This window comes from Schistocerca piceifrons, chromosome 3, assembly GCF_021461385.2.
Source record: "Schistocerca piceifrons isolate TAMUIC-IGC-003096 chromosome 3, iqSchPice1.1, whole genome shotgun sequence".
In the NCBI taxonomy this organism is placed as follows: domain Eukaryota; kingdom Metazoa; phylum Arthropoda; class Insecta; order Orthoptera; family Acrididae; genus Schistocerca; species Schistocerca piceifrons.
The window spans coordinates 228,511,000-228,529,052 of NC_060140.1; the positions used below are offsets into that span (position 1 = coordinate 228,511,000).

Sequence of the window (18,053 nt, forward strand, 5' to 3'; positions counted from 1 at the left end):
AACTCAGGATTGATGTTCTTGGAAAAGAATGTGGGCCCCTGTAGAGCGCATGATGCATGACCTGCTGTAAGTTTGGCCCATGGCGCGTGTGTTTAGAGGTTCATGCAGCTGTATTGGGCAACTGAACCAGGATTTTCCCCCCAATCCGTGTGTATATGGAAACATGAGATTTTCTGCTGATCAAAGCCTAGTCGTGGCCCTGTGGGTAAGTGACATAGAGCTTCCACATTTTTGTGTTGCACTGTGGACTGGTATTTAATGGTATAATAGTATAAATGTATCAGCTGAGAAAAAGCACCCAATGGTGGAGCCTTTATGCTGTCCATTTTGGAAGACTGGTGTGGTGCCCAAAAAGTGCTACCATCAGTTTTGGGTCTGTAATTAAAGTGAACTTGGTCCAGAATATGTAAATATGGAATGTTCTAATTGCAAAAACAATTGCTAAAGCTTCATCTTCAATCTGTGAGTAGTTCTTTTGGGTGGGTGTCGGTATCTTTGGATGTGTAGGCAATTGATCGCTAAGGTCCATCGTTATTTCAGTGTGCCAACACTGTACCATTTGCATACAGTTAGACATTTGCAGCCATAATGAGTGAACGCAGTGGTGAAAAGGATATAAGATAGGGTGCCAAGCTCAGCATATGCATCAGCAGTATGAAAGCAAACTTGCAAGCAGTCATCCACAAATGATTTAGTGGATTCATGTAAGGACCACCTATGGGAGGAACTTAAATTAATAATTCACCTTTCCCAAAAAGGTATGCATCTCTCATAAGTTTTGGGGGCAAGGTAGCATGTCGATAGCTGTGGTGTTATGGTCATTGAGTTGGATCTCTTGTTTGTTTAGCAAGTGCCTGATGTATTCGACTTGTTCCTGGAAAAACTGGCATTTGTCTAAGCAGTCCTTTGTCTTATCATCACATAAGATTGTGAAGAGGGTGCAGAGGGTTCACAGATGGTCCCAACACGTAGCGCCAGTAACAGTAAAGTAGTTGACATAGTTAGTGCAAATGGGTAATGGACATGGTCAACTGTTCCAGATATCTGGAAAATTGCCTGAGTGGAAGAGATCCCTAAAGACAAACATTTGTATTTGTATAAGCCGTATGTAGTGTTGGTAATCACAGTACTTTGTGACCCCTCATCCAATTTGTGCCTGGGGATTGATTGTTGATTTAAAGACTCTGCATGACCAGAGGGAGACATTGGGTTTCTTCACCATTAACAGAGGTGTGGCCTAAGCACTCATTTTAAATTTTTCAATGACTTCAGCCTCATAGAGCCAGTGAGTCCCTGGTTAATGGTGATTTGTAAGGAGCCAAGAATGGGCCGTGCTTGGCAGAAACAAGGCACCACATCAGGATGCAAGTAGATATGAGCCTGGAAATTGGAGGTGTGTTGCAGGCCAGATTCAAAAATAAAGGCAAAAGTGGTACAAAGGTTGTAGAGTTGCTGGAAGGGAACCATTTCAGAGACAACCTGAACCTTGTCAGTGATGAAGAAGCCAAGTGGCAAGATGCTTTTAGGCTGTGACTATTGTGAATTGATCCCAGATGGGAACTGATCTGTCACCATAGGATACCAGTTTGCAGGAGGCGGGGACTTATGCTGGGGAATCCACAAGAGCATACATTTGGAGGTTTACCAAGCAAAGTGTAAATCTTGTGTCCACCTGGAAAGGGGTGACTGTGTTCGCAATTTTGAAGTTTATAATTAACTTGTGAAAGAAATGATCACATTGGGAACTATTATCTGAGATTCATGCACTATTCCTTGATGCATGCAAGGAACTGTTTCTGATTGTCATGCTGGCTTCTGGCAGACTGTTTGGAGGTGCCCATCTTTTCCAGAAATGGGTGAAATGCACACAGTAATCCAGACAAACAACACACACGTGTGCTGTGAAGCAGTCTAGACAGGATGAAAGACCCTATTGCCCATGGTGGCAGGGATGGACTGGCTGTTCAGAGGCCATTGGTGCATCTGAAGTGATGAATCACGATTACACCATCTGGGAAGTAGTTTACAGGCATTTCACAATCCTGGGGCACAACGCAGTGATTGGACTGCATGCTACTAGTAGTCAATCCTTTCAAAAGTGTGTGCCATTATCAGAATAGTTTGCGTTGACGGGTTGTCTAGCTTAAGAGCTGGCATGCGTATTTCTCAGTTGGGGGCCAGTTGGACCACTACATCTAGAATTAGAGCTTGTGCTTGTGATTTTGCATTCTGGCTTCACACAAATGAAACCGCAGTGGTGACTCATCCCCTGTAAATCAGTCACGCAAGAGCAATAAGACTAACCAGGTAGCTTGTGGTATTGATGAAATTTGAATTACGATACAAGCACATGGAATTGTTGCGAATAATAGATCAAAAGTAACATTCACAATTACTTGAAAGTAAGGGCGACTGGATTTGAGAGAGGAGCCGACTTCTTCTATAAGAAAAAAATCTCCGCCATTAGATAGGAAGAACGATTGTTGGAGAGCGTCATTAGTGACCTGACAGATGCAAAGTCTGCTTCAGCTGCTGTAAATTAGTGTTCCAATGCCTAAGCATCATCAAAAGGCAGAAATGCATCTCTCTGACTCTCCACCTGGGAAGTGACTGCTGCCTGTATTGGGTGGGTACTCGGTATCTACAATTGATCCTCCAGAAGCTGAATTTCTTTGTGGAGCAACTCATTTTGCCTGCTGCTGCTGAAAGTGATCTCGCAACTGCTTTTGTGATTGCTCCTGCAGTAGCAGCTGTTGCTGTCCCAATAGTTTCAGTGTCTTAGCATCCCTGGCACACTACTAATTTACAGAAGACGACAACAAGGAAAACATTCAATGAAGACTGCTCTACAAACAAGCAAGTCCAGAAAGTAATCAACAAGAGAAACCAAGACATAGTAAAACGGAAACCAAGGAACAGTGGTGCTTTATGGCTAGTGACATGATTGCGAGACGAATACACTAGTGACAGCATAACTGTGGTACAGCGAGCTTTTTAGTGCTACATCAAGCGCTTATTGGCATTGCAGTACAGCGCAGCCAGTGCTGCACCATGACAGTGCTAGTGTTCGTAGCTGTAGCTGTTCCGCCTATCAGCTGAGATCAATATTCATGCCGTCTGCTGAACTTTGAGTCGCCGGGCTAGTATACCAGAGGAGGAGCCGAGCTGTTTCATAAAATTAAGATGTTCATGGTCACTGTGAGACATACACGTTATCTATGAAACTAAAAGACAGTGGGGACTCCCCATTCTCTGTCTCAGAGAAATACATTTTTAGACAACCAGTTAATAAAATTCTTAAGAAGTAACCAATGTTGCTCTGATTGAATGTAGTTACAGCCTGGTTCAAAGTTCAGCCCTCAAAAGTGAAATAATTTTTTTGAGAATGAAGTTGGATGGAGTGGTAAATATTTATGAGGCACTTAGAGCAGTTATGGAAAAGAAAGTGTATAGTATCGCACGTGCAGATGTGTTATATTGTATATATATTATTACTGCCATGTTATCTTCATTCCCAGGTACCGTCTCAGAAGCAAATTAAAAATGATTGTGATATGATTTAATGTTTTTATTTACCAGATCCAAGCAAGAATTCTCACTTTGTTGTGGACTGTGGCCGCCATGTAATGAAGGAACACTGCTACTGGCCACTTGTTTCGGATCTGAATAATGTTCTTTCACACCGCCCAGTCGCTATTAAGTTTATGAGTGATGACAACTTACTAGAAATGTGGTTTGGTTTTCTTTCCATGTTTCAAGGTAATTATTCATGTTCTGTATTTACAGTATGGTGTGGCATATACTAATGACTACTAATGATGTAAATTATTTGCTTCACCAGTTTCAAATTTTCTTTGTGCTATTGTACTATTATTTTTTCAGGCATGAATGTAAACCAGCGAGAACTTACTCAACATGTTGAATTTGAGCCCAATACTTACTACGCAGCATTCTCAGCTGAACTAGAAGCTAGTGCATACCCCATGTGGGCTTTAGCATGTCACCTTGTTGACTGTTCTACTGTGGAACTGACAAGAAATGTACTATCAATATGCAGGAATGCTCTTCAAGAGTGGCTGGATGCTGTTGGCTTTACTAGTCCAAAATCGGTGGGTTTTTAAAACACTTAAAATTAGTTACATATGCCACATTTTAAACAAAAAACATTTTCAGGATCAAATGTGGAATCTGGCCAAAAGGTATTGGCATGAATTGCAGGAAATTAAGATGATGGACTAGAATAAGTTGTAAGAACGAGAGGTTTTTAAGAGTTTTAAAGGGAACGTTAGGCAACAGTTGACTGAAATAGAAGTGAGGAACACAATAGAAGATGAATTGGATAGTCCTGAGAGATGAGGTAGTGAAGGCAGCGGAGGATCAAATAAGCTAAAAGATAAAGCCAAAAAGACAAAGCCCAGTAGAAATACTTGGATGAAGAATGAGATACTGAATCAGTTGAGGAAAGGCGGAAATATCATAATGCGGCAAATGAAGCGGGCAAAAGGAAATAAAGGTGTCTGCAAAATGAAAAACGAGATTGACAGGAAGTGCAAACTGGCAAAAGCAGGAATGACTAGATGAGAATGGAATACTGTAGAAGCATACAAGATTATGGGAAAGATAGAGGCAGGGAAGTTAGAGAGACCTTTTAGAGGGAAAAGAAACAAATGTATGAATGTTAAGAGCTCAAATGGCAAATACAAAGCAAAGAAGGGAAGGCTGAAAGGTGGAAGGAATATATAGTTAGAAGGTACGAGGGAAATAAACTTGCAGACACATTAGAGAAGGAGAGTAGGAAGTGAATAAAGATGAAATGAGAGGTGTGATATTATGAAAATAATTTAACAGAACTTTGTACGACTGAAGTTGGAACAAGACTCCTTTAGTAGATAAAATACCGTCGGAATTATTGAGATCCTTGGGATAATCCAGTGTGGCAAAATTATTCCATCAGTGTGCAAGATATATTAGACAGGACAAAAACCATCAGACTTAATGGAGAATTTAAAAATCCCAAAGAAGGCAGGTGATGACAGGTGTCAATATTGCAGAGTCATCAGCTTAAAACGTTTGGCTGCAAAATATTAGCACGAATTACTTAAAGAGGACTGGAGAAACTAGTATAAGCCAACCTTTGGGAAGATCATTTTGTGTTCGGAGAAATTTAGCAACATGTGATGACATACTGGCCCTTCGACATATCTTAGAAGATGGAATGAAGAAGGGCAAATCTACATTTATAACATTTTTATATTTAGAGAAACCTATGACAGTGTTGACTAAAATACACTCTTTGAAATTCTGAAAGTGGCAGGGGTAGAATATGGGGAGAGAAAAGTCATCTGCATTTCGTACAGAAAACACAGTGGAGTTGTAAGAGTCAAGGGAAAGGAAAGGGAGACAGTGGTTGAGAAGGTTGAGAAAGGCGTGAGAAGGGCTGTGGGATCACCCCAATGCTATTCAACCAATACATTACACAAGCAGTAAAGGAAACCAAGGAGAAATTTGAAAAGGTAATTAAAAGTTCAGGGGCAAGAAATAAAAACTTTGAGGTTTTCTGATGACATTGCAAGTCCATCAGAGATGGCTAGTGAGTTGCAGTTGAATGGAATGAATAGTGACTTGAAAAGAGATTGTAAAATGAATATCAACAATAGTAAACACAGATAATGGAGTGTAGTCAATTTAAATCAGCAAGGGAATTTGATTAAGAAATAGGACACTAAAAGTAGTCAGTAAGTTTTGATGTTTGGGCAGCGACATAACTGATGATGGCTGAAGTCAAAAGGATATAAAATTCAGACCTGCAGCAGCAAGAAAAGTGTTTCTGAGAAAGGGAGATTTGTTGACATGAAATAGGAAGTATTTTCTCAACATACTTGTTCTGAGACATCAAGAGATCACCAATTTAGTATTGGAGGGCAGTGTGGAGGGTAAAAATCGTAGAGGGAGACCAAGAGATGAATACACTAAGCAGATTCAGAAGGATGTAGGCTGCAGTAGGCTGGGAGATGAAGAAGCTTGCACAGAATAGAGTAGCATGGAGAGCTGCATCAAACCGGTCTCAGGACTGATGACAACAACAACAACAACAACAACAACTAGTGTGGAGTATAGCAATTCAGGCAAGGAGACAATAGAAGCCTTTGAAATGTGGTACTACAGAAGAATGTCAGAAATTGGTGGGTTGATTGTATCTGTTGTCTCGAATTAGTGCATAAGCGTGTGCGTATAGTAACCAATGTTAACTGGAAGTTTACAGACATCAGACTAAGTGTGTAATGTCAGTGTTCTGATATTTTCTGGTCTTACTTGAATTAGTTGTCACCAACATAATGATAGTTTTAACATAATTGAATGGAAATGGTACTCCATTTATATCTGTTTCTTAAGTTTTTTCTGCTATTGTTTGTACATTGCTTCATCACTTGAGCTTAAGTGCAGCTATTTTGAATCTTGGGCTATGGTACAACATGTATTGTACATTATTGAGAACTGGCATGAATATAACTTTGTATATCTTCAAACAGTTTTAACTGTTTTGAGAAACATGCCATCTATATTTTACATTGCAGCTTTTCACGCTACTACTGCGTCCCTTGCAGTTTATAAAAATATAAAAGCAAAAAAGAAAATGTAGTATGTGTAAATGTAAATAGCATTAATCATACGTGAGATGTCTTTCTTACATCCATCTACGTTTCTGGTAGAGGGGACACTTTTCTATTTTGCTTGTCAAGACAAAACTGTTTTACACTAGTGAAGAAAGTATTCTTGACATCATGGAATTCATACTTGATGCAATTTATTGCTTACATCTCATATATTAGTGCTCAACATTATACGGACAGACAGAAAGGATGGTAAATTACTTAATGGTCTGGTAATCTTTTTTTTTACTCTCTCTCTCTCTCTCTCTCTCTCTCTCTCTCTCTCTCTATCTATCTATCTTTCATGATATAAAGATATTAGTAAGGTTTGTGCTCAAGAGCTGACAAGTTAGTGTGTGCACAGTCAAGATAGGTGACTTAAGAATCAACCCTCACCACATCACACCACTTCCATTTTCTCCGAACCCACTTCATCAAAGATTGCTACCCACACCTATCAGGCAGCAGAGTGAGGAGGTAACCATGGATTTCTCTCTCTCATATCAGTTTTCTGTCCTTTTTCTGTGCCTGTTTATTGCTAAGTGCCCTTTCTATTTGCTGAGTAATGATGTGTCCTTATTTAAATATTACTTCCCATTCGTTGACACTGACGATGATACAAGAAACTTGACTGGCACTGCAGCATAAGTAGCGTATTGTGCAATTTCTGTCCATGGGAAACAAACCAAATACTTACATGTTCAGTTTCAGAATTACTTTTATTCCAGATTATCTCAATAATGGGAGCTAGATATCACTTTACGGAAAAAAAAGAAACAAAGAAAGAAAAAAAAAAAAAAAGCCAGCAGCAGTTGAAATATGAGAGTGGATTGCATTTGCATTCAGATTTATGTATGTTGGACTCCAAATGATCACATTGAAAGGCATGGTAGCATTCCAGTAACTAATTGACTCTAATTCAGGGGAGTTATGGTTTGAGTCTCACCCTGATATACATGGTCTGAATTTCTTGCAGTTTTGCACACTCTCTATAACGCAAATGTGAGAGTCGTTCAGAATCATGACCATTTCAATCTGTAGTATTCTTGCTATTAAACCCTAGCCAGAAAGTGTTCCATGGTTTTTGTGTGTCAAATAAGCACATCTTCCACTGTGGAAAACCTTTTTTATAGTTGCATGGTGAGCATAAGTGCATTTATTTGCTTGCTGCCTTCTGAGTGAGTGTTCTCAACAAAATGTTTTCATGTTAATGACAGGTGGCATTATGACCAGGACAAGATATTCAAAACAGTGGGCCAACCATCCACCTTCTATTTACAGTATACCTGTAAGGTATTCAGATCTGTCTGTGATAGGTAACAGAGTTGGAAGATTGAGCAAGAAGCTGAAGTGCAGCAATTAAAGCTCCTAGGCAGAATTTTTTGTGAAAATGTTGTCATAGAAAATGAATTTTCGAGACTATAATGAGTGAACAATAACGATATAGAGGAAATCTTGTCTCTTGCACATGATTTTATTGCATTTTCTTGAGGTCTGCATCAGCTTTTCAAGTCCTGCTTGGTTTGCAGTGTATATTTGTGGTATACACGAAGAATAATTGGGATACACTTGATTATGTTGTTCTCTGGGTTTTAATATTTCAAAATTGTATGATAGTAGAGTAGACATTAAGGTACAAAGTTACATAAACTTATTAAAGGACACATTTAACATAAACAGTGGATAAGGTGAAAAATATGATACAGAATATACTAGATAGGCTCTCAAATAGCTTGGTATAAATTGAAAAATTTCTATTTTTATGTTGTGCAGGTGCACTTACAAGGAAACATCACCAAATTAACCTCATATTTTAAGGAGAGAAAGACTCCACATGCAAGGTATTAACCCCAATAATTGATACCACACAGAAATATGGCCCAGAATTCTGCTAGTACACTCTTATGGTCTTCTGCCCTGCAGCCACTTAATGCCTGAGTGTGAAGTACTGTAAAGTGGAGTGAGGAAGAGGCTTATGTTCACAATGTCTGTGAACAAACGAACGATAGTGCTGTGTTCATTGTGCCAAGTAGGTGGCACCAGGGATCTCTTTGCTTTAATCACCTTTGTGTTGCAATTCACAAGTACATAGTGAACTAATGAAATGAATGAGTATGCCATTATAGTAGTAGTACAGCACTGTTTAATTATCATCATCATCATCATCATCATCACTGTTATGCGTTATCTTCTTTGCACTGTAAAGTTGACACTGTTGAAGTGAACTAAATTTGTGCGAGTTGCACTAGTCTTCTTTGTGGCTGGCATAATTAAATTGTAAATGAAAAATACTGAATTTCATAATAATTTTTCAGTTGCTTTGGTTTATTTATTTTGATTTTGAGGACTATATATATATTTATAAACTCCTACAGAATATCACTAGGAGAATATTGTTAAAATAATATTGATCACATATGTGTGTGATATTGACATACTTCATACTCATATTACTTATTGGGTTCTTGTGCAAAATAATGTGTTCTTGAATGAGATTTTGAAAAACCTTTGCCATATGTGAACCCATACCCCGTCCTCTTCCCTTGTGAATAGGAGAGCTTCAGTTATCGCTCTGTTGTACAGTATTTTGTGCTTTGGCATTAGACGGCTGCAGTGGGGTAGAGGCAGGTAACAAACAAATGATGAATGCAAACATTTGAAACCTGTGCTTTCAGGAGGTCTTATCTGTGTACTCTCAGAATTATGGCCTAAATTTTTGCGTGGGTTTGATTTTCAATGCTGATATCTTGCAATTGTGCTTTTTTCTCCTTGAAATACGAAGTCAAGTTAGTGATATTTTCTTCTTAGTCTATATTAATCACAAAGTATGAGCTGACATAAAATAGCAGCAGGAATGGATATTTGGGTTCCCCTTCTAAAGCTGTTACAAATGTTGAAGGCGTAGTACAAGTTGTCTTAGTTTAATAGTAGTTTTCTATAACAAGATGTTTGTGTTAATTACAAAGTTACATAATAGTCTGAATGTTGCTTTGTTATTAGTAGCTAAACAAGGTTTAGTAACTGATGGCAAAGTTCCCAAGTATCACAGTTCAAATGGCTACAACTGAATAAAAATTATTTTGAAATTTGGGTATGTGTCTGTTTTAACACACATTGTCATTCCATCACTAAAACATTGCATTTTTGTTCATTGATATGTTGCAAAAGCTGTGGTTTTGAAATTTGAAGCTCCTCCTAACTTCACTTTGCACATTTGGTTGTCTGTATGGCCTGTCATAGTTTATTATGGATGGAGCTTTTCGTACTCTTTTTCGTTAATCTCTGCATATCTCTATATTCAGTTGCTACTGTTGCAAGGTGCTTATTTACCCAGTACTTTCTTGTCATACGACCAACGTCATTGCCGCAGTGGTAACACCAGTTCCCGTCAGATCACCAAAGTTCAGTACTGTCGGGCTGAGCTAGCACTTGGATGGGTGACCATCCAGTCTGCCAAGCACTATTGGCAAGCGGAGTGTACTCAGCCCTTGTGAGGCAAACTGAAGAGCTACTTGATTGAGAAGTAGCGGCTCCAGTCTCGTAAACTGACATACGGCCGGGAGAGTGGTATGCTGACCACATGTCCCTCCATATCTGCATCCAGTGACGCCTGTGGGCTGAGGGAGACAAGGCGGCTGGTTGGTACCATTAGGTCTTCCAGGACCTGTTCGGACGGAGTTTAGTTTTTAGTTTTATTTCTAGTCATACAGCATTTTATTGTCTAGAGATATAAACACTATTTGATCAAAAGTATCAGGACAACTATTAGTGGACATTTATATAAGGTGTGTCCACCCTTTGTCTTAAACAATAGAGGAACCAAGATGATCCTTGTGGAAATCCTGTGCTAGTTTCACCTGATCCCAATGTATTTCTGTTTTACATAAAGCTACTTTCGCGTATTCTTCAGAAACAGTATAATGTTAGCTGACGAAGGTTTTGGGAATTAAAAGCTTTTAGATTCAACAGGTCTTCCTCACAGAATACCATTATTTTCACTTACACCTAAGAGATGTGGGTGCTCTGTAGTCAACTATGCAAATGGAAGCCAATAGCGGATATAAGTGAATAATCCATGTCATTGAATAATCTGCACAACCGAATTTTAAGGGAGAAAAAAAGAAATATTGGCTTTAATTTGTGTTTTATTTACAAAAAAATTATTCTAACATAATTCTATTCATCATCAGTAGGAGAAGAATCATTATTGTCATCATCTTCCCACAGAATGTCTTCCTTATTTACAAAAAATTATGCTAACATAATTTTTTTCATCAGCAGAATAATCATTGTCATCATTGCATCTTCCTATATAGTGTCGTCCTTGGTATTGTCCATTGAATTTGTGATACCACATTTCTTGAAGGATTTTTCCACCAGTCGCAATTGAATGGAGTCCTGTGAACATTTCACCCATTCACAAATGTGGAACAAATCTGGCTGCTTGACTTTTTCACTTGTGGTTTTCATTGTCCATCCATTGTGTATACTGCTTTGAATGGCCAATTTGTACACACACCTAAGGTTGCAGGCTGGATATTAGGCCTTCGGGCATAACGACCAGTTCAGTTTGCCCTTTTAGTAATTTGTCTCACACTTCCTCAGTTGTATATCCACGGAAGGTGTCCAAGACCACCACGGTATATAAAGTCAGTAACGCACCAGGGTGACATTGCCAAACAGGCATCACCAAAGATCATTGTCCATCCACAGTTTCGGATTTGCTCTCACCAATATGCCTTTCATTGATATTCTCAGAATAACTTTCCTTTCAAATGTTGTGTCAGATGGTAACTTCTGTCCATCACCACACATGATATCACTGTACACATTTGCTTCTCATTCCACCATTTCATAACATGACACTTGGTTCTCCTTTCCTGTTCTCTGTGTTGTCGAGGGGCATCCCACAATAGACAGGTGCGTGATCTGTGTTGCCAGTTTGTGATAATATATAGGAATGTTTGTGGTGCAAATGTATCACATAGTTATGAAGATTCACTATTTGTTCCTCATAATCATGCGGAAGCTGTTGAGTGATGGTAGTTTTCCTCTGAAAGCCTAATACATTTGGACTGAAAAATCTTGATAGCCAGCCGCAGCTAGCTTTGAAACAACTGATGCCTAGTTCTTTGATTTAAAGACAGTGCTTTGAGTTGGCACATTTCACTAATCACTGCATATCCGTATTGTCATTTCTCATGTACATAATCACAGTGTCTTTTTTTGGAGGTCAGGATGTTTCACAAATTACCGTTCGTTTCATGAAGCCACAATGTGTTTTCTCACTAATCAATACAATCTTTGCTTACATTGTAATCTCTTTGCGATGCACAGTTTCCAATGTTCTCTGCTTCTTCAGTAATTTTGAGTTTCTCTTTAGTTGTGTACGAGTGATAACAAGAACTTGCAGTCTTATAATAAGTTAATAGTTTACTTCTAGTGTGCCACAGGCACATCACAGACTGGGGCCACAACAACACTGTAATTTAATGGGATTTGTTGTTGGTGGCAGAGCAGTACCAATCTTATTGCAGTTAACTGATGCACCCCAGTTTGTAGCTGAAAAAATATGTATGGATTATTTGTGCATATATGGTAATTCCAATAGCTAATTCAATTGTGCATTCTGGAAGCATTATGTTCACCTTTGCTGGACTTAATCCGAAGGACTCGTTTTTATAGTTTCATAGTGTAGCTTTCTGGGTTGGTTTGTTCACTTGTAATTTTTTCTTGTGAATTAATTGTGCTACTCTTGAATCGAGAGGAACCCTAGAGGTAAAATGGGTTCTGAGTGACCTGTTCCTTTCCTTCAGTCTCCATCTTCACCTAAGTATTTCTTTTAGGAAGAAGGAGTCCCAGGTTTTGAAACCTGTGTGAAGAGGAATATTCAATTCAGAAGATTGTAAAATTACAAGGAGGCAGAATGGCTGACCAGTACTCTTTCTGGAGGCATGATTCCAAGTACTTGCTGAAAGAAACACAGAAGTAGAAAACACTACTATTTTTGATTGTTTCTTTCAGCAAGTACTTGGAATTTTGCTCCCTGTAAGGCAAAGTACTAACTAGACCATTTATCGTTCTTTCTGTACTATGGTGATGTCCAGATGACAGCCATAACTAATGCCATACTCTTGTCTGTGGCCAGCCGGGGTGGCTGAGCGGTTCTGGCGCTACAGTCTGGAACCGCGCGACCGCTATGGTCACTGGTTCAAGTCCTGCCTCGGGCATGGATGTGTGTGATGTCCTTAGGTTTGTTAGGTTTAAGTAGTTCTAAGTTCTAGGGGACTGATGACCTCAGATGTTAAGTCCCAGAGTGCTCAGAGCCATTTGAACCATTCTTGTCGGTGTAGGGGTGCAGGGCAACAGTATTTCTATAAATTTTTTGAGTAGTGTAAAAATTGGTTGTGGTTTGTTGGCACACACGTACGATTTTGGGAACAATATCTTAACAAATCCTCTCATGGGAACAGATTGCAAGATTTAATCAGACAATATGTGAAAGTAAGCTGGACAGGAAACTTCTCTCTAAACAAATCCACAACAAGAGCAGAATTCTAAGTACTTTGCTGATAGAAATACTTGAAAGTAATTATTGGGTGAGCTATGCCAGTTTGATGGAATCAAACATCTTAAGCAAATAACACCATCAAAATAGGGCCATGAAAATTCTGTTACAGTGTTGAGGTATTGTTACTAAATGATGACAGTATCTTAAAGTCCAGTAACATTCAGAGCTCAAAATCCCCACAAAACAGTTTCTCATTGTGGATACAATAGCTTCTGTACCCCAGAACTCCAGGTTTTGCTTTTTAATGGAAATCTTTGGAAGAAAATGTGCTTCATACATTATGTGATCAAAAGTATCCAGACACCCCCAAAAACATATGTTTTTCATATTAGGTGCAATGTGCTGCCACCTACTGCCAAGTACTCCATATCAGCGACCTCAGTAGTCATTAGACATTGTGAGAGAGCAGAATGGGGTGCTCAGCGGAACTCACGTACATCGAACGTGGTCAGGTGATTGGGTGTCACTTGTCATACACCTGTATGTGAGATTTCCACACTTCTAAACATCCCTAGGTCCTCTGTTTCTGATGTAATAGTGAAGTGGAAACATGAAGGGTACGTACAGCGCAAAAGCGTACAGACTGACTTCGTCTGTTGACTGACAGAGACCGCCGACAGTTGAAGAGGGTCGTAATGTGTAATAGGCAGACATCTATCCAGACCATCACACAGGAATTCTAAACTGCATCAGGATCCGCTGCAAGTACTACGACAGTTAGGTGGGAGGTGAGAAAACTTGGATTTCATGGCCGAGCGGCTACTCATAAGCCATACATCACGCCGCTAAATGCCAAATGATGTCTCGTTTGGTGTAAGGAGCATAAACATTGGACAATTGAACAATGGAAAAATGTTGTGTGGAGTGACGAATCACGGTACACAATGTGGTGATCCGATGGCAAGGAGGGGGTATGGCGAGTGCCCATTGAATGTCATCTCCCAGCGTGTGTAGTGCCAACAGTGAGACTCGGAGGCGGCGGTGTTATGGTGTGGTCATGTTTTTCATGGAGGGGGCTTGCACCCCTTGTTATTTTGCGTGGCACTATCACAGTGCAGGTCTACATTGATGTTTAAGCACCTTCTTGCTTCCCGCTTTTAAAGAGCAATTCGGGGATGGCGATTGCATCTTTCAACACAATCGAGCACCTGTTCATAATGCACAGCCTGTGGTTGAGTGGTTACACGACTATAAGATCCCTGTAATGGACTGGCCTGCACAGTGCCCTGACCTGAATCCTACAGAACACCTTTGGGATGTTTTGGAACACCGACTTTGTGTCAGGCCTCACCGACTGACATTGATACCTCTCCTCAGTTCAGCACTCCATGAAGAATGGGCTGCCATTCCCCAAGAAACCTTTCACCACCTGATTGAACGTATGCCTGTGAGAGTGGAAGTTATCATCAAGGCTAAGGGTGGACCAACACCGTATTGAATTCCAGCATTACCGATGGAGGGCACCACGAACTTGTAAGCCATTTTCAGCCAGGTGTCTGGATACTTTTGATCACTTACGTATTGGCTAGAGTTCTTGAGTCAGTAGCATCTGGTAGGCACCTACTTGCAAATATTACCACAGTTTGGCAAATTTTAGCTATTGGAATGTTTATTATTGCAAACATTATTTGGTTAATATTCTTGGCTGATGGTAATATTGGCAGCTAGCATGATAATTTCATTACAGCATTGAGAGGGTGTAATATCCAAAATCACTGTGAGGATTTAAGATCTGGAAAGGAAGCTATACTCTCATATTTCCTTGTCGGTCTCAGTACTGTACATTTATTAAGTGCATTATGTAGATAAAAAATTCCAACTTCTGTGAACAGTCCATGTACAAATGTTTCTTGGATGTCTAATATCTCCAGCTGTAGAACGTGCTCTTCTGTCATGTACCTCTTCATGAATATCAAATGTAAAAGATGATGATTGTGCGAAGTTCATTGGTACCAACTTTAAAGAGAAAAAACTGTACAGAATTCATTAAGTTGTGAAGTCTTTGAAACAACCTTCACATTGCTAGAAAATATTATTTTTTAATACCATTGTGCAACATATCTACACTGTAGCAGTCAAAATTTCAGTGTTTTCTGTACTGCCTTAAAATTAGCTAAATATGACCCACACCCTGTGGTTGCAAAGAAATATGTATATGATAGATGAAGGTAGAAAACAGAATAAATGAGGGAAATGAAGTTTTGAGATTAACAACCTTAAGGAAAAAGGAAGGTAGATGTCTCTTGTACGTTATGATGTAAGTGTGTATTTTTATTCGTTTTGTAGCACAGATATTTTTTTTGTTTGAACAGCCTGATGGTCTTCAGGTGTCATTTCACCTTCCACTGCATCGGTACCTATCAGTATTTATGTGCCAAGCAATAAGGCTGCAGGGGCTTACATTGCGGGAGGTTCTGCCACCACCAGACTTACTTTCACTCATCATGATGCATCCTCTAAGGGTTCAGGTAAGAGACTCCTAAAATTTAATAAGCTTAATTGTGTATGTGGGATTTTTGTTGTTAGCTGTTCTATGTACTATTTTTGTCATCAGTTAAACAAAAGTAGGATGTGAATGTTTAAGTGAAGGCCAACAATTACCGGAGATAGCGGGCATGTTTGTGTGAGGTGTGCTTGCTTGTGTGTGTGTGTGTGTGTGTGTGTGTGTGTGTGTTTTTCCTTTCTGGAGAAGACTTTGGCTGAAAATTCAAATGTGTAATCCTCTTTTTGTCATGCCTGTATGCAGCTGAACATGTCGTCTTTTAAAATGAAAGTCTCTTCTTTTCAAGACGTAGATGAAATAGTTGAGCTCAACAGAACAATAAACCATGACATGCAGCCAAAGTTTTCTCCTATTAATTAAAAGAAAAATGTCACAGACAGAGCACTTTTAATCTGGGAAAGTATCATAGCACAAGGATTAAATAAGGAAGGAAGATTTGGATCTAACATACCATTAATGAAGGTGTCATTTTGGGTCCTGACACAGGCCCTGTCTCCATATTGGATAAAACTGTGGCCTGCATAACACAATCAGGATGCTGACAACAATATTTTTAATCATGTAGTCTACTCAGTTAAATGTGATGGAATAAGAGGAGGAGAGACTCCTAGGTTGCTTAGCATGGGAGACTGTGGAACAGGGAAATGTTTGTGATTTGTAAGAAGTGAATAGGCTTGCAGTCACTTAAGGATTCAATTCAGAATTAATGTATTTTCTCAACAGTTTAACCTTATTCAGAGAGAGGTGTTGCAGTGGCTCCATGTCCTTGCGAACCAGTGAGTACATCATAGTCCTTTGTATTGTAGGCCTTTGGCACAATCTCTGGTTCCTGTGTCCTGCCTTTCACCATCAGAGAACAACATTCCACTTGCATCCTGTTCTGAGAATACACAGTCGGTACTTTTTAACCACAGCTGGATACAAGTGAAAGATAATTCTTATTCCTCTCTATATGCTGATAGGCAGAAAATATCTACTACTACTTGTTGAGTGTAGAAACAAACACTTTAACAGGCAAAAAGAAACTCGGTTCCTCTTACTTGACTGTGTACAGACTTTTCACTGCCACATTGCAGTTGCATGAATGTGTCACTCCATAGTAACTTTGAGGGATCACCTGTGATACTGCTAGAGACAATTCGGTGACGGGGACTGTGTACTTGACTAGTACGGCAGTGACTGACTGGTACTGACTGACTTGGCTCTCTGTACTAGCCACTTGTATTCCGTTTTTTTTTAGAGGCTCTTGGGTGGGTTCGTTGAGTGGCATCGCTTTCCCTGACTCTTCCACAAGTCTTTACAAGGATTTAAAGTTTTCTAGACTCATTCTAGCTGATGTGAATGCATTTTCTTTTGCAGGTTACAGTCGCCATCCTGATGCCCTCCTGAGATCACGTCTATGTGTTGTCTAACACTGTTACTTAATGAAATTCCTTTCTTTTCCGAGCAGCCATTACATCTTCTTTTCGTAATTTCTGTCTTTAAGTAAACTTTACCCTCTTCTTCATGAGAGTGCCTCTCATAGATGACTAAGTCATTTGTCTTTCTTAATCGAATAGATTTGGTTGTGTTATTTACAATAGCCTCACCATATATTGAGTCACAAAAAGTTCCACTACAAAACCAGTCTTTAAAGAACTTATGTATGTATCTACAACATGAGCATTTGTATGTGCCTGTTGAATAATCGACCCATCTCTTGCAATCCATTTTCTTTTGCTGTTTTATCATCCAGCTACTCCATATTCTCCCATCTTTTTCCTGCCACCCTTAGTTTGTCGAGCCTAGTAAGGTACGTGTTAATCGGACTTTCAGTATCACTAGTAAACATACAGCGTGGAGAAAAATTGTCACGAGATTTTAACCCTGGATAGCTGATACTAGTAGGAACCAAAATTACAAATGTTGTGTAGGTTGACGACACACCATTTTTAAACTACGGAAACTTGGCACCATGCGCTCCAATTGGCCATTCCTCGGTTGACAGACATCATTATGGTTGTCAGTTCACGCATATGAACGCCCTCACTGCCCCGTGATACGCACACGTGTCAAATAGGTCTTGCTATTTGTCTCTACCTGATGTCTGGAACATTCGCACGTGAACATCACTTTGGAGCACACACGTGTTATCTGCAATTTAATCATACAGCAAGCATGGCAGCACAGTATTTGTTTGGAGTACAACGAGATATGGTTTTGTTTATGGACTAGCAGATGGTAATGCACATGAAGCTCGACGGTTGAATGAGGAATGGTACCCAGCAAGATGCCAACCACACCCCGAAATGTTTACAGCAATTCACTGGCGACTTGGCTAAACGAGCTC

General features: G+C 39.6%; 1 protein-coding gene across 2 annotated transcripts in view; it reads left to right on the forward strand.

Annotated features, from left to right (window-relative positions):
* Nucleotides 1-18,053, forward strand: part of LOC124787897 (E3 ubiquitin-protein ligase Ubr3) — a 289,094-nt gene that overhangs the window by 83,325 nt on the left and 187,716 nt on the right. For both annotated transcript variants that reach the window (XM_047254874.1, XM_047254875.1), the window contains exons 8-10: nucleotides 3,580-3,759; nucleotides 3,883-4,109; nucleotides 15,534-15,689. In XM_047254874.1, the coding sequence (XP_047110830.1) occupies nucleotides 3,580-3,759; nucleotides 3,883-4,109; nucleotides 15,534-15,689 (563 nt within the window). The remainder of the gene's footprint in view (nucleotides 1-3,579; nucleotides 3,760-3,882; nucleotides 4,110-15,533; nucleotides 15,690-18,053) is intronic.